This window comes from Macaca fascicularis, chromosome 6 (assembly GCF_037993035.2).
Source record: "Macaca fascicularis isolate 582-1 chromosome 6, T2T-MFA8v1.1".
In the NCBI taxonomy this organism is placed as follows: domain Eukaryota; kingdom Metazoa; phylum Chordata; class Mammalia; order Primates; family Cercopithecidae; genus Macaca; species Macaca fascicularis.
In genome coordinates, this window is record NC_088380.1 from 136144707 (window position 1) to 136170712 (window position 26006).

Here is a 26006-nt window from a genome sequence, read left to right on the forward strand (position 1 = left end):
ATTGTAGTCATTGATTTCCTATAACCAGGTGTTTATGGGTTTCTATAATCCAGAATTCCAAGAGAGGCCACTGTTCCCTCTTTATCGTCCCCTGTATCATAGGGCTGGAACAAGAAACAAACAAAAGTTGTATATTTGTCATATTCCTCCGGTTCCCCACTGGTGCTTCTAAACCCAAATCTCTCTGATCCTGAAGTTTTTGAGCCTTAGCATGTTAAAGCTGTGATTGATCTTGATTCTCACCCACATTTCTTATGGATATTGGCCACCTACCATTGTCCCAAGTTCTTTCTGATCGTGTGCAATTTCACGTTGATTATTATTAGTCCACCCAACACTATTTAATAATTATTTGAACTCAGTCTAGATGACCTCTACCTGCACCCTTCTTTACTCTTGTGACAATACCTAGTCATGTGATCTCAGAACTTTCTCTCTGAAATCTTTTTTTTTTTTTTTCTTTTTTGAGATGGAGTCTCTCTCTGTCACCCAGGCTGGAGTGCAGTGGCGTGATCTTGGCTCACTACAAGCTCTGCCTCCCGGGTTCATGCCATTCTCCTGCCTCAGCCTCCCGAGTAGCTGGGACTACAGGCGCCCGCCACCAAGCCCGAAATATGTTTCGTATTTTTAGTAGAGATAGGGTTTCACCATGTTAGCCAGGATGGTCTCCATCTCCTGACCTCATGATCTGCCCACTTCGGCCTCCCAAAGTGCTGGGATTACAGGCGTGAGCCACCGTGCCCAACCTCTGAAATCTTAAATCCCTAAGTCTCACTCCCTGATAAAATACTTTCTTTGTAAAACGTCTGCTGTTTTTCATCATTGGTGATTCCATTCTCTTTACTACTGTATTCTTTTCTCAAATTATCAGGCTCCCTCTAACCTTACTTTTTTACTCATCCCCCATAGATCCCTGTAAGTGTTATGCCTTCTTTCACTTTCAACTTCACTGACAGCTTTTATACCTTTGGTCTTCCTCCACATGTGATCTACAAAACTTCAACCTAAATTGAATCTAAATGTACTCGTCTTTGTTTCAGCCACTAGGTTGAATATCACTCAACTGAGTACTATGTTAGTGCTACTCCAAACTCATGCACTCCGTCCTCAGCTGAAGCAACATGTTTTCTGACTCATTACATTAAGCACTCCTGTAGTACTTATTCAGCGCTTCCATATTTCCCTAAGTGGCTATTTCAATCTGTGGATCGTTTCCCAAATATTACTAATAAACTTCCATTCACCTTTGACCTATATATCAAATCATGTTGCCTCCTTCTTCACTCAGACATGCAATGATATCAGAAAGTTATTTCCTTAAGTTAATAAGGTATTCTATGAATACCTTCAGCAAACATCATATGCAACTGTGAAACTGTAAACATTCCTATTAAACTCAGAAGGAAAAATAAGGACATCAGTATTGCCCATATATTTCAATAGTACGTTCGAAATCCTAGCCAATGCAAATTAGAAGAAATAAGAATTGGAAACAAGTGGCAGTACTATTTTTATGTGGGGAAAGTATGAGATTAGAATGGATACTGGAGAAGACATGTAAAACTCATTAAAGTGACTGAATTGTATATGTCCTAGGCCATGTGACAAACAAGTGTATGACATGATGATAACCCATGTTAGCTGAGTTTTAAATCTGAACAGGGTGATGGGACTGTTTTAGCTATGGTGAAAAAAGTGGCAAAATATATGGGAATCTTAAGAGAAAATTTGCACTAATCAATGGTAGCAGCATGCTAATTATAGTGAACTTGATTTAGTATTTTGGGGGGACATTTAATCTCAAAGTATTATTTTATTTTCAAATGCTATAACTTTTAATACTCTATTTAGAGGAGATATTTTCTTTTATCCTCCTTCCTTCTTTTCTTTCTTCCTGTCTTCTTCCATTTGATTATAATACAAAATTAATTATCTCAAAATCTTTGTTTTCCACTCTTTATTGTATTAATATGATTTAGCTTTCTTAAAATTCATGTTATGTTTAAATCAAATTTTAAAAAGTTTTTATTTCATCTGTTGTTTAATAGAACTATAATTTAAAAATATGATTTTCCTGCTTCTCCCCTCCTCTTCTCCCTTCCCCAGTCCCTCTCTGTGTATCCTTACCTTCATCTTTCTGTCCTATTTTTTCTTGATTTAACTTTGAAGTAATTTCAGTTACCTTAATAAGCCAAATGAAGTAACTGGGCTTATCATCTGTCTATTCATCCATCCATCCACCTAACCACGCATTCATTAAGGAGTCATTTCATCTATTTGTAGGTGATAAATTTCTATAAAATCTATTTTAATTTGTAAAGATATAAATAAAACACTACATCCATATGTGTATTTCATCTTTTTGCTATTTCTTCATGTAGTCATATTTCTTAAAATAATATGTTTATTCCACCTTTTGCTTAAAGATTACATCTCTACTTTCCTGATAGGACTGTGGATACCAGGCCTTGACATTCTGCCCGAAGGTTTAAATGAGTTGTTTGGAACTTCAGATATAGTTTCAGCTAATCTCCATTTTCAACCCTCATGCATTGCTTCTCCCTAGACTATGTGTGCCTCAGTCTTGAGACTTTCTGGAGTTCCACCAATTCAGAAGTTCTCTTCTCATCAAAAATCTTCCTCTTGACATTTAGGCTGTAGCTTTCACTAAATCTGTTCATATTCTTCCCTGAATTTTCTAGCTTTCCTAAACATGGGCAAGGTGATTCTTTTAACATTTTATTAAAATAATTTATTTAAATTATCTCTTAAGACCATTATATTTTGTTTCTGGAGAGAGAGAAAAGTCACAAGCAGTCAGTTGACCATCTTTAATTAGGGCAAGCTCTGTATTAAATTTTTTTTCAGAAACAAAATAAATATCCAGCAGATGGATTCAAAGGTGAAATTAAATCCCCATTCCATCATGTTTAGTAATTATGTGATCTTTGGTAAATCAGAACTTCCTAGGCCTAAATATCTTCATCTATAAAAGGAGTTTAAAATTTATTTTATAAGGATATGGGAAATACAGAACATATAATGTATCAAAAATAATTGATATTAAAATAACTTTTGTTATTTGAAAATAACATTATAACTTATACTTGGTAACAATTCATTTTCTGAAATGATTATTCAAGTATATGTCTTAATTAGTAAAACAGAACATAAATATTTGACTAAAGAATATTAAGGAGTTTAAATATTTCCCTTTTTACTGATAATTTAAACCAAAAGATCAAATATCTTGCTAAAATTTTATGTTAATTAATATTTCAGTATCATATACTATGCAACATACCATTTTGCTAAGAAATTTTCAAATAAAATATTTCTGGTATTTCAAATATGACAGATAGCTCTATGCCATATTAAAATAGTATTTCATAAATATAATTTCACAATTGTATCAATTCAAAATATAAATGTAAGTTCAAGACTGCCTTATATGTAGTTTATTTTGCATTAATATTTTTTCAAAACTATGTTCTTCACAATAATTGAATATATTTAAATTATTCATTGCTGTTTTATTACATTTTCTAAGTTGTAACTATTCATTTGTCTTACATGATGAAATTGGTATTTATAACATATATTCTTATATTATTCCTTTGGAATTTGATAATTGGTAAAATAATTTTATCTAAAATATGAAAATGAAAATGATATGAACAGTTTTTTGCCTGGCTTATACATATACACTTGTCCCTAAAATTTCATTTATTAGGGCTAGATTTCACAGATTAATACTGACATTTTAGTCGTGACAACTGCCATTTTCATCCCTGCAGCGAGTAACTAGTAAAAAATTTGCATATTCTCAGCTAATAACTACTAAAAATTTTGCATATTCAGACATATAATAATTAATATTTGTATTTTTTAGGTATAGCTTACTTGAGTGGAATGTGTAGTGAAAAGAGAAAATGTATTATTGCTGAAGACAATGGCTTGAATCTTGCTTTTACAATTGCTCATGAAATGGGTCACAAGTAAGTAAAAATCATGGCTATGTTAAATATGTTAGCATATAACTTTGTAATTTGAGTTACTGAATTACCTGGATATCTTTTGATTTTTTTCTGGGCTTCAAGTTTTTGAAAAACTAGGGAGAAAAGAAGGGGTGAAGACTGAATACATTTAAAGAATGTCTTTTGAGTGTTGCAACTATTCCTGCTTCTTTGAATAAAATCTTATTACATTATTAAAATCCTTAGCAAGACAGTCATTACATAGTGCATGATTGATTTCACTACAGATTTTTAAATGATACAAATATTTCCATAATCATGAGACTACAAAGCTATAAACTTTTCAAACATTCACTCAGTACAAATGAAAGTAATTCCAGCCTTTGGTACTACCTGTATTTGTTATTACCAGGCACAAGTGAAGGAGTTAACCCACATGATTTAGATGTAATGTACTTGAAAGACAATGAAATTAGACATATAATTAACATGTATTGAATATTAACTATGTCTCAGGAATAGTTATAAACATTTTCAATAGATTAGTTCATTTAATACAAAACCCAAAGAAGTAGTTATTGTTTTAATTTTCATTTCACTGAAATTAATAGCAATAACTAGTAATAGCAACACTTACATAGTACTTACTATTAATATTTGCCAGACATGCTTTTAAGTGCTTTGTATATATTCACAACAATTTTGTGATGTGTTATTAGTATACCCATTTTATAGGAAAAATACTGAAATATAGAGAATTTACCCTCCTGAAATTATTAAAATGGTAATTTTTGAAGCGAGGGGTTTGAACTCAAGCCATTCAACTCAGGTCAGACTGTTCCATAACATTAACAAACTGTTCCATTAAGTTATCTGTTATCTTCTGGCCTAGATTCCTCATCAGTGAATTGGGATAATACCTTTGTTTTGGGATTAGTTTAGGATTCAAATTACATAAAGCTATAATCATATTTTTAGGAAGTTTATTAAAGTAGAAATGGCGGCCTGGCATGGTGGCTCATGCCTGTAATATCAGCACTTTGGGAGGCTGAGGCAGGTGGATCACGAGATCAAGAGATCAAGACCATCCTGGCCAACATGAAACCCTGTCTCTACTAAAAATACAAAAATTAGTTGGGTGTGGCGGTACGCGCCTGTAGTCCCAGCTACTAGGGAAGCTGAGGCAGGAGAATCACAGGAACCCAGGAGGTAGAGGTTGCAGTGAGCCAAGATTATGCCACTGCAGTCCAGCCTGGCGACAGAGCAAGACTCTATCTCAAAAAAAAAAAAAAAAGAAATGGCACAGGTTAGGGAATCAGACTTAATTTCGAATGCAGGCTTCCCTAATTGCTGGCAGTATCAGCAGTATAAATGCAAGTATTTTAATTGGACTCAGATTTAGTGAGGCCCTACTAGGGAGGTGATCTTTATGGAGGGACGGCTCTTTAGTTAAAGACATATTTAGTTTGGCCTTCAGTGTTTGAAAAATTCAATTAGTTGCCAACATTAAAAAAGTATAAATTTGACATAAAAGTAAGATTTGCAGACCTGGTAACACTCAACCCTGTCCCATATGGCAACCATTCCTGGGAGCTGGGTAGCATCTATACCCTTTAAATTAGACCCATCTTTCTCAGTTCATCAGAGGCCACAACACCCTAGTATGGTACACCCAGCTCACTTCATTTTCATTATATTCCTGGAGTCTGTAGGCAGTTGAGTAAAGTTTAGTTGGCAGTGGAATTTGATTGGTAAAAGAAAGATTACATGAAACAATTTACATCGGACATGACAGTAGTTGATTTAAAAAGTTATTCAAGTAAACACAAGTGATCAGATCCTAATTACACAGCTCATTGAATTATCAAAAATTAAATGTAGAAATGTATCCATAACCCAGCCTAAGAAACAGAAAAATACCAATACCAATTGATTTTTATTTTTTTTAATTGATCAAAATTTACTCCATACAAATGTTTTGAAATGTGTATACATTGTGGAATGGCAAAACTGAGCAAATTAACATAAGCATTACCTCACATACATAGCAGTTTTTGTGTTGAGAACCTAAAATCTACTATCCTAGTAATTTTCAAGTAATTGATTTTTGATGTCACCATTTTTAAATGTATAGATATACAGTTGCCCTTTGGTATTTGCCAGGGGATTGGTTCCTGGGTCTCTGCATATCCCCAAACCCAAGCATATCCAAGTCCAGCAATTGGTTCTGTGGAACCCACTTATTTGAGAAGTTTGTCCTCTATATATGCAAGTTTAGCAACCTGCAAACACTGCAACTTTGATCCTTGTTTAGTGTTTAAAAAATTGCCTCTAAGTGACCTACACAGTTCAAACCCATGTTGTTCTAGGGTCAAGTGTCCTTTCAGATTCTCCCATATAGGCTTTCACTCTTCAGTTAACTGACCAATAATATGAGGAGTTAATTTGTTAATTTTAAAAAAAGAGCCAGGCGTGATGGCTCACGCCTGTAATCCCAGCACTTTGGGAGGCCAAGGCGGGCAGATAACGAGGTCAGGAGATTGAGACCATCATGTGAATGGTGAAACCCTGTCTCTACTAAAAATACAAAAAACTAGTCAGGCATGGTGGTGGGCGCCTGTTGTGCTAGCTACTCGGGAGGCTGTGGCAGGAGAATGGCGTGAACCCAGGAGGCAGAGCTTGCAGTGAGCCGAAATCGCACCACTGCACTCCAGCCTGGGTGACAGAGCGAGACTCCATCTCAAAAATAAAATAAAATAAAAAATAAAAATAAAAAAAGATAAATATACTTTAACATCCTCATCCTTTAGGGAAAGTATGCAGTGCACTAACCTTGTTTAATATTTCATTCTAAGAATGATAGGCTATAGATTCTTAATTCCAAAACAATTCTGATAATTGAAAGGTATTTTCAGTTTAGTCATAAAACCTATGAAAAATTATAGGCATCATTTGAAGGAAAAATGCTGAGAATAATGTCTAGAGGCAAGAAAATCTTATTAATAAATAATTTTATAAAGATATGTGTTTTCATAAATAGAATTCTCATAAAATACAGATTTATGAATAATTATGATTTTTGCTCTTGAGCTATGCAGTAACACCTTGATATAAAAACAGTATATATTTCTGTAAACAGATTTTAAATAATTTTGTCAAGTACCCTGAATAGTTTACTTTTAAGAAGTATATTTTTAAACCAGTATGTTTAAAACCAGATATGCAAAATTAATTTCTTCAATCTTCATTGTATTCTAAAATGTAGGAGAAACACTAAGGGAATCAAGTGCAATACAAGTTAATTTATTAACATCTAAACTGTTGACCATGGAGCTACAACTATTTAAACCAAAAACTAAATGAGGTAATTTAAGGAAAAGCCACTTCAGCTTTATGTAGTAGGAATGTTGGTTTATGACCAGGAGCTAAGATTGGAATAGCTCAAATGGTACGAAAATATTATTTTATTTGACTTTTATAGAGCTGTACCCAAAAGCAATAGAGATGTGCCAAAGGTATGTGTAATACTTGATGGACTAGGACCAGGATGTGATATATGTTAAACTACTCCTTTACTGAAATTCTCCATAGCAGTAAGCAATATTTGTCTCAAAAGTAAGCAATATTTGTCTCAAAAGTAGTGGCTGGTGTTTTCCTGATGCTAGACAGTGAGAAGCAACAGCAGTCAGAATAATGTCATGTTTATAAAAAACAAGTAGGAAGAAATTTATCTGTATGAATTACGTCATCATCATCCATTATAAGATATAAGGCACAATGTAAGAAGAAATAAAGAAAGAAGAATACAAGAAAAAATGTCCATATGCTCATAATCTCTCAGTGGGGAAAGTCTTCATGGATGTTAAATAATGATATCTACAGATTCTATGTGCATGCCATTGTGCATGCACACGTACACACACACACACACACACACACATATATATGCAGAGCCCTTCTATTTAGCGGTATGATTAAGAGTTAGCTACTTAAGTGAAACTCTTTAATCCTATATTTTTCTTTTTCTTTTTGGATTTCCTTCTTTCTTTTTTTTGTGTTAAATTATATACGTGAACACTATCTTCTAGAAACTAATAATGAACTATGATATCATGTAATTCTGCAACTCACAATCTTAGAATGACAGAATGATTCCGTGTAAACTTTTCAAGAATACTTTTATAATCATATATAAAATGTTTCTAAACAGATTTTAAATGAATGTATTTATGTTTGTTGACTTTAATTTGATTTCTAGAAATTCTCAGAACAAGTTCACATAAAGCTAGAAAAATCAATACAGTCCACTAAGTATTTAAAAAAATGACTCTTGGGGATGAAAATTTGGGTAAATAAAGAGAACCAACAATTTGTCTCTTACTAGTGCAAAGGAATCTAAAACAAAGTCAGCAAAAATGTATTGACTTTTTCCTTTGGCAAATTATCAACTTAAAAATATATACAATTATATAGAAAAGTGTAAATTAAGATCTACAGTAAGAGAAAAGAAATAAATTATTTAAGCCAGCATTTTAAAATTGTTTCAGAACAATTTTGCTTCCTAAACAATAACAGTAGGAATTATTATTTTTTTGAGATGGGGTCTCCCTCTGTAGCCCAGCCTGGAGTGTAGTGGCTCCATCTCTGCTCACTGCAACCTCCACCTTCTGGGTTCAAGCAATTCTCCTGTCTCAGTCTCCTGAATAGCTGGGATTACAGGCGTGCGCCACCACACCTGGCTAATTTTTTTTTGTTTTTAGTAGAGACCAGGTTTCAGTATGTTGGTCAGGTTGGTCTCGAACTCCTGACCTCGTTATCTGCCCACCTCGGCCTTCCAAAGTGCTGGGATTACAGGCGTGAGCCACCATGCCCGGCCAGAAGTTATTATTTTTCTGGTAACTAAAATTTTTGACAAGAAATATTTTTATTGGTAGTGCTGAATTAACACATATTCATCAAATATAATTGGGATGTTCATAATTTAATGTGATGAAGTCTAAAACTTTATTTTGTGAATGAAAATACTTAGAAATTTTTCATGAAATTGACGTTTTATTGAATTCATATATATATATGCACATATTTATTATATCCACTATATTTTATATGATCTTTGTGAACAACAGTTTGTTAAAGAAAGGAATTTTACTTTCATTTTAGGCCAAAACTTATGAATATATTAATTGTTATTAGATTGCTGTGCTTTGAGGGAAGAGTCCCTAAGACTAATCTGGGTTGATTTGCTAGCATCACTCAGAAAACTCAGCAAAGTGGTTTTGCTCATGGTTACAGTTTATTACCATGGAAGGATATAGATTAAAATCATCAAGGGAAAAAGTCACATAGGCCAGAGTCCAGGAGACACCAGGCTCAAGCTTCCAGTTATTCTGTCCCAGTGGAGTTGTGCAGACAGTACTTAATTCTCCCAACAACAATGTGTGAAATCATGCATAAAGTATTGGCAACCCAAGAAGCTATACTGAGCCTTGATATCCAGGGATTTTACTGGAGTTTGATCATGTAGGCTTGGTTGACTTCCTACAAGGCAAACCTTCAAGTCTCCATTCCCTCCTGAGGTTAACCTGGCCCTAGTCCCCACCATAAATCACATTGTTAGCAAAACCCATGGTGGTAGAAGGCCTCCAGCTAAACAAAGATATTCCTGTCAAACATACTTTGGAGGGATATCCCAAGGACTTAGAGGTTACTTCCAAGGAGTCAGGCAAGGACTAAATAGTTCTTTGGAATGTGCAGATTTTAGACCACTGAAACTTGTGAACTCTACTGCACAATTACACAATATTTTTAAACTTGCAAAATCCCATATTTTATGTTGAGTTGCCAAAGAGTTTCTAATAAAAACAACAGTGTCTTTTATTAGCAGGTATTTTGCTAAATGCTGTGTATTCAGATCTAATTCAACTGCATAAAAAATCTTGAGCTAAGTATTGTATGATTGTCATTTTACAGGCGAGAAAACTGAAACTAACAGAGATTCATTTCTCAGGAGTTTATTCAATATTAATGTCATTCTATTTTCATTAAGTATATTGTAAAGATTTTCCTAGTTCTAATCATTAGTTTAATCTTGATTTTTAATGTTTATAACTTGTAGATTTTTTAATCATCAAATTTCATACTTTTATAATTTCTTCTGGAGGTTTTTGCAATTACAAGTAATTTCTCATTCTAAAATTAGGGGAACACATTTTTGTATTGTTGTCTTATATTGTGTGTGTGTGTGTGTGTGTGTATGTGTCTTCGTCTTTCTCTCACTGTTTAACACTTTAAACCATCTAGAATTTACTTTAGTGTGCATAGTAAATTTCTCTCCATTAAATATGCATTTTGCATTAACTGCTCAATAAATGATCTTACTACTGAAGTGTGGTCTGTGATGAGTTAGGGATCTATGCCAGAATATAGGACATTGCTTCCTTCATTGAAAGAGTCTTGACGTGAAAAAAAGCTGAAGTAAACTGTGTGCTTAATGATTTAGCTGATTTACATTCTAGCACCAGCTACTTATCTGGATACAAATCAGTAGTAAAAAGAGTTCATCAAGTGGCAGCGAGTGCATAGGTCACACTCTGAGTAGCCCTCCCACATAACAGATGTGACAGTCGCTGTTCAGTCTAAGTCAGTGTTGCACTAGGAAGTTGCATTTGAGTTGCTAGAAAGCCATCATTTTTATTTTTGGCCTGAAAGGTGGTCTACACTTGTATATCTTTGTCCTTTTTATTTGTGAAGTATGTAGACATAATCCTATGATGCCATTCACGGCAAATAATAAAAGTTGTTCTTTTGTACAAATATTTAGTGGTGCCTTAGAGTATTTTGTTATATAAATAAAGATACCGTATTTTTATACACACACACAAAACATAGGCTTTTTTTCTTAAAGTTTACAAATAATTCCATTTTCTTTGTGGATTCCAACCAAAAGTAAACTAACCCTTGCATTACTGTGTATGGTTTTAGGAAAATTTAGCCCCAAGTCTAAGATATTATACAATATCTAAATTATCTGGGAAATAATCATTTTAAATATACCTATTAATAGCATAATCCCGTGACCATTTTCTGACCTTGCTAAATCTGGAGATTTATTGAAGTCCAGATTTATTGAAGAATTTTGCACTGGCTTAGCACATTGAGGCCAGAGACTTCTGCTCCCACCTAAAGATGGAAGGCAATTATATTACTTTAGAGATGATGATTGCCAAAGCTCACACAGCTAATAAGTGCCTGAATCCATGATCAAAGCCAAGTCTGTTCAAATCCAAAGCCCATGTCATTAATTACAGTGCTCTGCCAGAAACATGGAAGAGTTCTTCTAGCTAACTTTACTCAACTTACTTCTGGGCTGGCCCCGGATTATCTGTCCCCACCTTATCTCTTTAGCCATACTTCATTTCATGCCCCCTTTCATTCTCAGCACTAGAGTTCCTACAGTGTTTCCAAAGTACCATGTTCCAGTGAAAGCACATGGAAATAGGGAGGGGAACAGCTTATACTGGGGCCCGGTGGGGAGGAGGTGGGGAGGGAGAGCATCAGGAAAAATAGCTAATGCATGCTGGGCTTAATACTTAGGTGATAGGTGCAGCAAACCACGATGGCACACATTTACCTATGTAACAAACCTGTGCATCATGTACATATACCCGAGAACTTAAAAAGTACCATGTTCCTTCACACTGCAGGACCTAAATACATGTTGTTCCTCTACTTGGAGTATACTTACTTTTTAAGCTTAGTTTAATTATCTCCTCCTGCTCAAAGTTCATATACCACCTCAATAGTCATGTTCTAAAGAAAGCATTCTCTGTGGGTCAGTCTCTCTATTAATCATTTTAGTGGCACCACCTCCTTCATAAATGCACATTTGTTCATCTGTTAGATATATACTTCTTTAGGCTGTAAGCTTCGAGAGGTGAGGAACCATATCTGTTTTTGATTATAATGGGATTCTTCATGCATTTGACAGTGCTTGGTATATATTAGGCTCTTGATATATATCAAATAAGTAAATGACTGGATATAGTAGTTATCTTAGTAAAATATTATTATGCATAGATTATCAGTGAAACTTGATTCAAAACAGGTGCTGCATGCATATTCAAAGTGTTTAGAATGTTTTTTGTTACTGGATGAGACTTTCAATAAAGTATCAGGTAAATTTTTATAAAAAAATATTCTATATTTTGAAATGTACCCATATCCACGTAAGTGAGACTTTATTCTGGTACACACATGCAGAAATGACTACCACAGCCCCAAAAGTGTTGCCACTGAAGTCTTCCTATGACAGTAAATGAAGCTGCATCCTTCTAGTGGGACAACCAAAAGCCAAAGAATTATCTTTGGGTGTTCTCTGTTTCTCATAGTCCACATTCAATTCATCAGCTGTTGACTCTACCTTCAAAATACATCCAGAATCTGATTACTTCTCACTAATTGTCCTGCTAGTTCTTTGGACTAAGCTACCAACACCTCTCATCTGGATTATTACCGTAGCCTCTTAAATAATGTTTCTTTTTTAGCCTTTGCGTCCTATAGCCTATTTTCAAATTAGAGTCAGGGAGATTCATTTAAAACAAAGCAAATCGCCTGGCTTCTTTACTCAGAACCTTCCAAGAGCTTCCTGGTTCACCCTGTAAAATCCCCAGCCCACACCACGGCCCACCAAATTCTACATGTTCTAGCCTCTGTCCCTATAGCCTGTCATTCCCTTCTTACCAACTGCGCTCCAGATTCATTGCCTCTTTGTTGAAACTCAAACATAGAAGACAAACACTCACTTTGGGGACTTTGCCTTTCCTTTGATTTCTACCTGGAAAGTTCTCCAGAGCAGCCACATGGCTGCCTCCCTTTCTTCTTAGTTCTCCACTCATGTATCAGGGTTCAGTGAGGCTTTTCTGATAACATTTCTTAAAATTGTAAGCACAACCACTGCCTGGGCTTATTCCCCTTTGCCTTCCTTAATTTTATTTGTAAAACTTTTCAAAATGTAACTCTCTACCCTATGTCTCTTTCTTCTGTTTGTAGATAATAAGATCTTGTCTACTTAGTTCACTGTCATATTCCCAGCATGTTAGCACATTTATAGCTTATGCTTGTAATCAAGAAAATAACCAATATAGCCCTAATAGAATTTTATATTTTTACAAGTTGAAAGAGACTGCGTTAAACATATACCACTTGCCCACTGATTGAGAACTTTATGTGATAATTAGACTGTCTACTTCATAGAGATGTTGAGTTGGGTAAAATTATATGAGTTAGGGGAAATTACTTATATTTCATTTCATTATAAAAAGATCAAGCATGTTTTGATATGGCCAAAAATGCGTATGTATTTTTTGTTTTTGTTTTGATTTTTGAACCAGAGGAAAAGGTCTACTGTATATTATTAAACTTTGGCATGGAGACATGGTTTTTCCACTAAGTGGGCAATTCAGGAGTTTCTTTGGAATTAAAAGGCTAATGGGGCTATAAATATGCAAAGTTACCTCGTTGAAGGCAATAAATATTTGGGCCACCTGCTAAAATTTTAAGGATTGCCAGAGTAACAAGAATACAGACGCCTTGTGACTAATAAGCCTTTGGAATCAATAACATTTACATACATACTTACTTCTCTGGAAATTGTGCCTGGATAGAATAGAGGGGAGGGCCAGGTTATAAACCTGCTTCTTCAGACATCTCTATTTCTGTCATTGGCACCATTATTGCCACAAGGCCTTTAGTTGAGACATCTGAGCCATCTTTAACTCTTTCTCCCCTAAGTTACTTCCATAATCAGTGGCCAAATTCTATTCATTCTTCATCTGAGAAAGCTATCTCAACCATCTATTCTTTCTTCTGTTATTCCTCTTGGTTTGGACTCTTGCAGTATCCACTTAACTGGTGTCCTCTCCTTTGCTACCTCATCTTTCTAATGTATTCACATATTACTAAGATTCAGCTTCCTGAGATGTGGTCCTAACCTTCATATCAGAAAACTTTATTGCCTTTCACAACCTAATGAATGAATTTGAAATTCCTTAGCCTTAGATTCATGACTTCTATAGAGTGACCCTAGTCTATTTTTGTAACTTTACAATCTACTTCTCTAGTTGATGAATGCAAATCATACTTTTCAAACATCATGCCTTTATTCATTTTTTTATTATCCCAACTTCCAGCACTAATGATTTTTTACTAATGATTCATTATTTTTAATATTATTAAAATATTAAATAGTTTAGTATTATTTACTAATGATTCATTATTTACTAATGATCTATCCCAATGGTACTTACCTATTAATGGCCACGACAAATGCTATCACTTTTGTGAAAGTAAATTTGAAAGCCTGGTTAGAAATATGTTTCCACTTTATTTTGAGATGGAGTCTCACTCTGTTGCCCAGGCTAGAGTGCAGTGGCACTGTGTCAGCTCACTGCAATGTCCGTCTCTTGGGTTCAAGCCATTCTCCTGCCTCAGCCTCCTGAGTAGCTGAGATTACAGGCGCTCACCACCCTACCCAGCTAATTTTGTGTTTTTAGTAGAGACAGGGTTTCACCATGTTGGCCAGGCTGGTCTCGTACTCCTGACCTCAAGTGATTCACCCACCTTGGCTTCCCAAAGTGTTGGGATTACAGGCGTGAGCCACCGCACCCGGCCTGTTTCCACTTTTAAGTCTCTTACACTGATTATTTTAAATATCATTTGTCACTTAAAATTATTTCTGAGATACACTGATTTATACTGGTATTTACCTATGTCTAAGTTCCCAACTGAATAGCAATCTGTGAAAATATGATTCATGTCTAATACATTTTTTTCACAGCACAAGGTTGAATATATTATACATCATAAGAACTCCAACATATGTTGTACAAGTGAATAAACATTTGTTGTATGAATGCTCATCTGTTGGTCATCTTGAGGTCCAGGACATAAGACAATTGAATCCCAGAGTGGAAGAATCAGTTTGAGTCAAAGAATGCAATTGTCTTGACTAAGTAATATTATTTAATGAGAAAATATGGTTTTATTGCTATGCAAATATAATGGCAATATATTTTTCCCTTTTGATACATGATATTTTGAATTCCTATTTAAAATAAACTATTGTATGAAAATACAATAGTTCAATTATATTTCAGTTACGATGAGTTTACCTTAAAGTCTAACCAGACTTTGGTATGTATTAGGCTCTTGATATATATCAAATAAGTAAATGATTGAATATAGTAGTTATCTTAGTAAAATATTATTATGCATAGATTGTCAGTGAAACTTGATTCAAAACAGATGCTATGTGCATATTCAAAGTGTTTAGAATGTTTTTTGATATTGCATGAGACTTGCATGGACAGACCTGTCCAACTAGTTCATCCAAATCCTAAAGTTTGAATGCAGAAGGGTCAAATCTAGCAATTGTAGTATTAGGAATATTTAATTGAAATTCTGTTAATTCACAACAGGTATGGAAACATACCTGCCAAGATATGAAAACAACCTGTATCTGTCAACAGATGAATGTATAAAGATGAATGTATGCAGAAAATGTGGTGTGTGTGTGTGTATGCATATATACACACACACATATATGTATTTCTATTATATAAACATAATTCTATATATAATGGAATATTTATTTTTTATGTATTATTATATATGTATATTTACACAACATAATATACATTATATAATTGGAATTTTATGTGTATATATTATATATAGATAATATATATAGATAAATATATATATATAAAATGGAATATTACTAAGTCTTTAAAAAGAAGGAAATTCTACTATTTGCAACAGCATAGATGAATCTTGAGGGCATTTTGCTAAGTGAAATAAGCCAGACACAGAAAAACAAATATTGCATGATCTTACTCATATGTGGAATCCGACAAAAACAAAGTCAAACTCATAGTAACAGAAGAATGGTGGTTACCAGGAGCTGTGGGATGAGGGGAAAGGGGAGATATTTGTCAAAGGTTACAATCCTTCAATCACAAGATGAATAAGTACTGGAGACCTAGTGTACAGCATGATGACTATAGTTAAAGAAGTTAGCATATGCCCCAGGAGGCATACACAGATTTGGTTACCCTCTCTCAGCTTCCAAGAAGAGTCCTTTTCAGAAGTGAATAACATTTGGCACTCATTTGCATTGATGTGCAGTAGTATATCTGCTCTAAGAAGAGAGGATATGCTCTAAGAGGAAATTATATACACTAAGAACTAAATAAAGACCAGGTATAATGGCTCACAATGGAGCACACCTGTAATCCAAGCACTTTGGGAGGCCAAGGTGGGCGGATCACTTGAGGTCAGGAGTTCAAGACCATTCTGGCCAGCATGCCAGCTTGAGGACGGAGAATTGCTCAAACCTGGGAGGCAGAGGTTGCAGTGAGCTGAGATCACACCACTGCACTCCAGCCTGGTCAATACAGCAAGACTCTGTCTCAAAATAAAATAAAATAAAATAAAATAACGAAATAAGAAATGCCTATAAAGTACATCATCTCCTAAGACTTTTAGAATGGGAAATAGATGAAATAATAATAAATTGTTATAACAGGCACAAACCAAATATGCTCTTCTAGAAATCCGTTGCTCCTTAAAATGTTGAAAATTAATTTTTTTGTAGTTATTGTTGACCAACTAAAATTAGTAATGGCTATCTAAATATACTGTCCCCATTGTACTCTTTAGAATTTTCTATAGCAGATGTCACAGGTATCTTCCCCTGACACAAATGCCTTGGTAAATGTGAAAAACTACCTATGTGGATAGTTAAGTGGGAAAGTGCATTATTAGACATACAGCCTTGGGCTTGAGTTGTTGTTCTGCCACCTACTTAATGAACGAGCTTTGGATAAATCAATCCTCTGTATTCATTTCCTTTATTCCTAAAATTTGGATAGTTTTTAACTTCAAGGTTCATTGTTAGGATTTGTGATACTATAATGTCATGGCACAATGATTGGCACATAATACAGAGTGATTGAATGATAACAATAATTAGTAGTATTATTTTTATGAATTCCTTAATGTGAAAAGGAGATCTTCAGCTTTCACTGGTCTTTCATTTTTCTGTTCTTTCTTGGAGTGCTTTCATACCTTTTAGAGGTTTTTTAACTAGATTGACAGGAAGTTTACTTACCATGAAGACTCTTGTAGACCACTAACATGGCTTTCGTATTTGATATTTTATTTAGACAATTCTACCACGTAGAATAATAAGCAGTTTTTCCAAGTTAATTATCATAATGAGACTTCAGCCAGTATAGATATGGCAGCCCTCCCACACCAGATTCTCTCCAAATGTAGGTTTGGATGTTGGAGTGAGTTAGTGGAAGAGGGAAAAAAATCACCCAGCTAATGAATGACCTTGGAAGAGTTGGCTTTCTGTTTGCAATTCTCTGATGTTTCTTGGCAAATGCGTATCCTAGAGTAAAGCAAGCAACCTTCCTGGAGTAGATCATCTGTTAACTTTTTCGTGTCTCAGTTTCTCTGTGTTGGCAAGAGGCCACAGTAGTTTCACGTCTCTAATTATAGCATATTTGGTGTTTCTATGATCCTATATCAGTTGATAAATCAGTAGACATTTAACAGGACATTCAACTAAATAATTAAAGGAAGTAAAAAGAAAATATGACAATTTCTGTGAACACGTACATTCTAGGTGTGGTGAATTATATATATCATTTAAAATTAACCAGAAATACGAGACAGTTCTGATGTGTCTTACACACCATATATGTGAAGGGCATAGAAGTTAAAGATAATGATAAATATGGGCTATAATTTATTAAAGAATCCTTTTTTAAAGGCAGAAAGTCTGTATAAATGCAGATTAGAATGGAAGGTATTCTAATGGAAAGGAACTATACAAAAGGTTAGGCTGGAATTAACTATGAAAATCAGATTGATATCAGTTTACAGATGTTTTGAATAATGAGATAAAGAATGGATTTCATCCTGTAGATCATTGCTTTCCAGAATTTTGAGTAAATAAGAATCATCTAGAAAATGTGTCAAAATGCTATTTCTTAGGCCTTACCTCTAAATATTCTATTTTAATTCATTGGGGGAAGGCCCATGAATCTGCATTTTAACTACTCTAATGTCCTCATGCCCTATGATTCTGATGCAAGTGGTTCATTATTCACACTTTTAGAATCTCTGCTTTCCAGGGCTAATGAAAAGCTTTTACATAGGAAATTAGCTTTTTTATATTAATACGCTCATTAAGAAACTAGCACCATTAAAGCATGGTTTAAGAGGCAAAGAGTTGAAGAGCAGGAGGACAGTCAGGCAGACATTACAATAATCCAGAAGTAAAAAGAATCAGCACCAATTTTGGTTGATAGCAATAGAATTGAAAAGGGGCAGATAAGCGGTAGAGGTTTAAGGAATATAGGGCAAACAGGATCCAGGCATTCATTTGCTATACAAGAGCAAGGGACAGTGTTCCAATCCTAGTAGATAATACACTCTTTGAGTGTAGGAACTGAGTTTTATTTATCTTTGTGACTCCAGCTCAGCACAGTAGTGGGTTCTCAACAAGTGTATGTGCATTGTTAGATAAACCTGTAATATAATGCACAACAAAGTCAAAAGGAATCTCTTTTTATACCTCTACTTTTCTTCTTTTAACCTCTTATTTTTTACCTTGCTTTTATATAGCCTTTTGACTTGCTAATAAAAGTAGGTTTCATTGTTTGTGCAAATTGAAATGACTTAAAATATTAAAAGAAATATGATACAAAAATATATTGTATATCTTAATGTCTAAATTTTTTCTCCGTGAACACACAATAGTGAAATTATATTGAATTAGATATACCCACTGAATTCTAAGAAATATGAAATTAAATGTCATTTTGTATAAATATAATCTACTTCCAGTAAGACGTTGTAATAGTTTGTTTCTTTCTTTTATTAATGTTTCCACATAATATATGGCTTTAGTGGGAAATACTATGTCATAAAAATGCTTAATGCATTCAGCACAAAAAGCCTACTCTTTTAAAATATTACTGTTTACAAATCAGATCCTTTCCAAATTATCCAAAAAAAGTGAGTGAATTCATAAGGCTTCTCCTCTCTAATTCGTTAAACATCAAAAGGGACCATCTTCAAAATCCAAATGCTTCTCCAGCTTTCCGCAGGATATCACAAAACTTCCTGGCAAAGAGTTTTAAACAAGTTGAGAAGTTTTATATGATAAAAATATTTTTTCAGTTGACTTGACAACCATGTACAATGTTAGTGAAGAGTTTATTTGCCCAAGGCTCTTTGTCAAAATGAATTTAAACTGAGATTATTAAAATGTAGTTCAATTGCAGTGTGAGTAGAGGTGTTACTAATGTCTTACTTAGAGAATGTTTTTCATGCAATGCATGTAACTTGGTTATAAGGTTCTACATGTAGAGGTGCATTTCTGCTAAAAGAACAGAGGCATTTAAAATTGTTCGGAAAACAAATCATCTCCAAAAGTGGAGAGTTTTGATCCAGAAAGAAAAGCACTATTGTGTGATAGTTCAGAGGTTCATCTGTGTGAGCATCAGACTGCCCGGGTTTGAGTCACAGCTTCACCATTAACCTCAGCACCTTCCTCATTTGTAAAATAGAAGTCATAATAATAGAAACATTATGGGAATATTGTGAGGAATAAGTGATATCATCTTTGTCAGTGGTTAATAGAGTAGCTGGCACAGATTAAGGTGCACAATTAATTGTTTTATTTCAAACCTATAAAGTCAAGACTAAGCAGTGTTTCCTGATAATTCCAGATGTGTGGTTAAAAAAACCTGTCCCAATTTAATGATAATTTTTTCTGTTATGAGTTAAATGGCTTCAGGAAAATTTAACTACTGGTAAACAATGCTTGAATAACCAGACCTCCCCATGGCTGAAGCGAATTTGTTATATCAGAATCAGGACCAGGATCCCAAAAGGAAAATTATTATCTGGATAAGAGGTTGTAATCCTCCATATTTAGAAAATCCTATTACACGATATTGGGAAAATGTCCAAATTGCCAAATCTTGGAAGCAATCCCTCTCCTTCCCTCATAGGAACACATTTTTTAGGAGGGTTTATTATTTCTGAGAAAGACTAGTTACCTTTCAAAAATAATAGCATTTGTGTATGGTTTGAAAGATTATGCCACCACAGATGGAAGAGTCAAGCACGTTCCAAATGGCAAGTGGTTGTTAATTAACAGGTCACCCAGTGATGTGTGCTGTAGCCAGAATCCATGGTAGAGAGGAGACAGGACACTGATGGGCTGCATTTGAACCACACAGTTAGAATTAAATTAAGCCACTTTTACTGATTTGTGATATTGTGCCATATTTATAATTTCTTATTTTAACTTAATATCTAAGTAAGTTCTTTTGATTGTTATTTTCTTGGTTTTTCTGAAGCGCACACTTTCACCAAAGAAAGCAAATACAGGAGAGTGAATTTAATGTAATTAATGATAAATCTGTTTATGTATCTTTTGACAAATTAGAATGATATAATAAAATTTCTCTGATTTATTTCCCCGTTATAAAGGATCATTATGGATTCTGTCTGTATTCCAGGCATTGTTCAGGTACTACATATCATGCTTATGCAGTCATCACCACAAATCAGTCAAGAAAGTATATTTAGCAAATAAGGCAACTAAGGCATGTTTATTTATTGTTTTTTAACTTGTCTTTGGTGAAATAAGGGGAAGATACAGAGATTAAGTTACTTTCTAATTTCAACATCTTTTTACTCTGCCTTCTAATATTTTAATTGAACTGGTTCATACCTATTCCATATACTCTCTTATTTTTCCTCTTTATCTTCTAAGTATGAAAACATTTATCTTCCTATTTTCTCTGTTATTTATTTTATTAATATGTGTTGCTACAGACCCTATTTGAAGAAATTTATTAGAATAGGAAAGAAAAATATGACTCACTGGTGAATTTTTCTAACACCAAAAGTGAAAAGTAATATTCAATAATGTATTTCAGTTTTATTTATACCATAATTTTTATAGTTAAAGTTAGCATGGTGATATAATTAGTCTTAATTCATTAATGATATGGATGGAATTTATTTATTCCTTTCATATTTTCTTCCTTCAAAAACATATTTAATTGTAACAATTTTGATTCAAACTTATAATTCATCTTAAAAATATAGTTTGGTAGTTTTTAAAAATTTTATTTTGATTTGAGGAAACATAGGTACTCTAATTGTAATTTCCCTTAGCAATTTCTGCAACAGTTCTTCTAATTTCGTGTTTTAAAACACAATATAGATATTCTTGTGAATTTTTCATTATGAAAACAATTTTATTTATTATCTAGACCATAACAGAAGAAGAAAAGAGAACAGTGGACTATCCTGCTATTATCTCAGGCTATGCATGTACACAAATGGACTCTTCTCTGCTTCTTCAGTACTAACTCTCATCCACAAAAATTATTTTACTGGCCTCATTATGAGAATTCACAAGAGACTATATAATTTTTTTTCTACATGATCATTGAACCCATGATTCAACATTGGTTACAGAGTCTCAAGAATTTGGAGAATGAACCAGAAGTAAAAATGTATAATGCAATATAGGAAATGCTGTAACCATGTTGTTCACAGAATCCTGTGTTGTTCCCAGAAGAGATATTACAAATGGGTGAGGTAGGGGATAGTGAAAGAAAACCTGATAAAAGTAAACCGCATTAATGTTGATGATTAAGTAGAATTTGAGTTTGTCCAGGCAAAGAAGCTGAAGTAGAGGCACTGTAGACAGCATATGGGGTTGGAGGATGGAATTTATAGATGCCCAATGTGGAATGGTTAATCACATGACTTCTAGAGCTCAGTTCAAACATTATTACTTTCCAATTTCTCATTGTATAATCTTGGACAAGTTACTTCTCATCTGCAAAATGCATATTATAATCATTTCTACTACATTTTGTTGTTTAACACAAGTTTATAAATTCCCTTATATGATTTATGATACCTAGAAAATGCCAAGTAACAATTAACTGCAAGAAAATAAGAAACAATATAAGGCCGGGCGCGGTGGCTCAAGCCTGTAATCCCAGCACTTTGGGAGGCCGAGACGGGCGGATCACGAGGTCAGGAGATCGAGACCATCCTGGCTAACATGGTGAAACCCCGTCTCTATTAAATGTTAGACCTAATACCATAAAAATCCTAAAGGAAAACCTAGGTAGTACCATTCAGGACATAGGCATGGGCAAAGACTTCATGTCTAAAACACCAAAAGCAACGGCAGCAAAAGCCAAAATTGACAAATGGGATCTCGTTAAACTAAAGAGCTTCTGCACAGCAAAAGAAACTACCATCAGAGTGAACAGGCAACCTACAGAATGGGAGAAAATTTTTGCAATCTACTCATCTGACAAAGGGCTAATATCCAGAACCTACAAAGAACTCAAACAAATTTACAAGAAAAAAACAAACAACTCCATCAAAAAGTGGGCAAAGGATATGAACAGACATTTCTCAAAAGAAGACATTCATACAGCCAACAGACACATGAAAAAATGCTCATCATCACTGGCCATCAGAGAAATGCAAATCAAAACCACAATGAGATACCATCTCACACCAGTTAGAATGGCGATCATTAAAAAGTCAGGAAACAACAGGTGCTGGAGAGGATGTGGAGAAATAGGAACACTTTTACACTGTTGGTGGGATTGTAAACTAGTTCAACCATTATGGAAAACAGTATGGCGATTCCTCAAGGATCTAGAACTAGATGTACCATATGACCCAGCCATCCCATTACTGGGTATATACCCAAAGGATTATAAATTATGCTGCTATAAAGACACATGCACACATATGTTTATTGCAGCACTATTCACAATAGCAAAGACTTGGAATCAACCCAAATGTCCATCAGTGACAGATTGGATTAAGAAAATGTGGCACATATACACCATGGAATACTATGCAGCCATAAAAAAGGATGAGTTTGTGTCCTTTGTAGGGACATGGATGCAGCTGGAAACCATCATTCTTAGCAAACTATCACAAGAACAGAAAACCAAACACCGCATGTTCTCACTCATAGGTGGGAACTGAACAATGAGATCACTTGGACTCAGGAAGGGGAACATCACACACGGGGCCTATCATGGGGAGGGGGAGGGGGGAGGGATTGCATTGGGAGTTATACCTGATGTAAATGATGAGTTGATGGGTGCAGCACACCAACATGGCACAAGTATACATATGTAACAAACCTGCACGTTATGCACATGTACCCTACAACTTAAAAGTATAAGAATAATAAATTAAAAGTATAATTTTAAAAGTAAAAGTATAATAATAAATTAAAAAAAAAAAAAAAAGAAATACAAAAAACTAGCCGGGCGAGGCGGCGGGCGCCTGTAGTCCCAGCTACTCGGGAGGCTGAGGCTGGAGAATGGCATGAACCCGGGAGGCGGAGCTTGCAGTGAGCTGAGATCCAGCCACCGCACTCCAGCCTGGGTGACAGAGCGAGACTCCGTCTCAAAAAAAAAAAAAAAAGAAAAAGAAACAATATAATGTTTGGGAAATTACAAGTCATTTGGTATTGCTGAAGAAAAAATATAATAATGTAGAAGAATATGAAGGGGCTATGTATCATGTTAAAGAGCTGGAAATTGCCATATGGATAATGAGAAAACATAGGAATGGCATAGGCAGATTGTGTTTTAAATAGTTCTCACTGGGGCAGTGTAGGAGAAGGGGAAGGGAGAATGTTGGTAAAGATTAGAGGGACAGAACCCAGGTACAATACCATAACAACTCAAGACTTTGTATATACTATAATAAGGATAGAATACAATAATTTAAATAGTAACTATAGGATAGAAGGGAGATGACAGTTGAGTGAAATACTTAGAAGGTAGAGTTGGCAGGGCTTGCCTCTAACAATAAATAAAATAGAGCCTATGCGATAATTCAGGAAAGGAAAAAAATAAATGATGACTTGAAGATTCTTTATTTGGCAGAACTTACTAGCTAGCAAAAGCATAAAAAGAGAGCAAGAAAAAAATAGAATAGAGGAGTAAATAGAGAATTGAAAGAGAAAGTAAGAAAGGCAGTCTGTAGACATACTAAATTTAAGGTATTTCTAGAACATCTATTTAGAAATAAGTCCAACTTTTAGAATACAATTTCAACAGATGCAGGATTCATTCAAAAAGATAAAGATGGCCAGGATAATTTGTGTTATATGATGTGGGAGGAAGAGGATGGTCTAATGAAGTGCATGGTAAAGACATAGGAAATTAATAGATTAATGAGGTTTCAAATTTGATAAAAGATGTGTATTCAAATCAAATTTTGAAGAAAATTTGATTCAGGCAACAAGAAGAATCTAGTATGGTTAAATATAAATGTATTATTTCTGAGTTTCACACATACTACTATGCAAAGAATATATCTATAGATCATTTCAGTATGAAGGACCTAAACATGTCATTTTGTAGGTTGATTAGGGAAATATTTTTTTATTAAATAAAAATATTTACCTTAAATTGGGGTAACAAAATTTAAAAAGTAACTTAATCTGAAATCTAATTTTATTTTGAATCTAATTTCCTTAAAACAAATTTGGCTCCCAGTATTTTAAGTGTTTTAATCATTATTTAACTGCAGTTACAAAAAGTTAACAAGTAACATTTACTTAGTGTAAATTTTAAAATTTTATTATATTCCAAATCAGCATGGGCATTAACCATGACAACGACCACCCATCGTGTGCTGATGGTCTTCATATCATGTCTGGTGAATGGATTAAAGGACAGAATCTTGGTGATGTTTCATGGTCTCGATGTAGCAAGGAAGATTTGGAAAGATTTCTCAGGTATGGAGGTCACTTATTGTTTTTGCCTTGTGAGTGTTTTATGTGTGCTGTTACTTTTTACAAATAGAGAAGCCAGTGTGGCAAAGTGGAAAGGCCACCAGAGTAAAAATGAAGGCACTTGGTTCCAATCCTGACTTTTCCATTGACTCATGGTGTAGTTTGGGACATGTTATTTAACCCCCTGCTTTTTAATTTCTACATTTTTCAAAAAGGACAGTTAAGATTATTTGTAAGATTGAAAAATTGCTATAATGATTTTAAAAATCTGTCACAGTATTTAATTGCCTCTTCGATTATTCCCAGTGGAAATATTCACACTGTTCATCACCCAGCACATCTGTTATCATGAAGATCAGAGCCCCTCTAACAAAATCTTCACTTTTCATTTGTAATACGCTTCAACTATTTTTTCATTAATAAATAGTTTTCACCATTATCATAGCCCTTGAGTCTCTTCTTTTCCACATTCAGTGGCAGTAACACTTAGCTTCTGTCTTGTTGGAAAAGTAAATGAAAAATATTACTGTTGCTCTCATTTTCATTTTAAAGCACTTGTTCATTTTTAAAGCCCTTATTTCTATAATTATAGAAGGATCACCTGAAGCAGTAAGAAATATGCAAAGTAGTTAGTGAGATGCTTAAGGTATCCAAAACAAGTCTTAATGAGAAATACAGGAACACCTATCTTGCTAAACTCACTGCACAGATGAACTTTATTCACTTTTCTATATCCTTTAAATAGTTAAGCCAATTTTTCTATCAAATGGCTACGAAATCTATCAAACTATAATGTTTCTCACATTCCATAGCTTTGCTCTAAAATATGTACAATATATGCTGTGCATGCTCTTTGTCGTAACAGTCTAGAGAAGAGCACTCAGAGCATGTGATATTTCAGACACACCATCAGTAGCTGCATCAGCAGCCCTTCTGTAGGCCCTAATGAGTTCCTAAGAAACATGCATGATTTTGTACGGCTGCCTTCACATGACTCAGGACTCTTATGACATAAAATACCACTTTAAAATATATTACAGAGTTGTATACAAAGTTGTATTACAATGTCAAGCACAAATATATCTACACTGTTAATATTCAGCTGAGGATGCTTTCCATACATTCTTTAAATCCCCAAAATA

The 26006-nt window shown here is 34.3% G+C and overlaps 1 protein-coding gene across 8 annotated transcripts in view; it reads left to right on the forward strand.

The window, feature by feature from the left end:
• The window catches only part of ADAMTS19 (ADAM metallopeptidase with thrombospondin type 1 motif 19), a 283872-nt gene that overhangs the window by 135081 nt on the left and 122785 nt on the right, over positions 1 to 26006 (forward strand). For all 8 annotated transcript variants that reach the window (XM_015451847.3, XM_065546713.1, XM_065546712.1 and 5 more), the window contains 2 exons: positions 3893 to 3998; positions 24727 to 24867. In XM_015451847.3, the coding sequence (XP_015307333.2) occupies positions 3893 to 3998; positions 24727 to 24867 (247 nt within the window). The remainder of the gene's footprint in view (positions 1 to 3892; positions 3999 to 24726; positions 24868 to 26006) is intronic.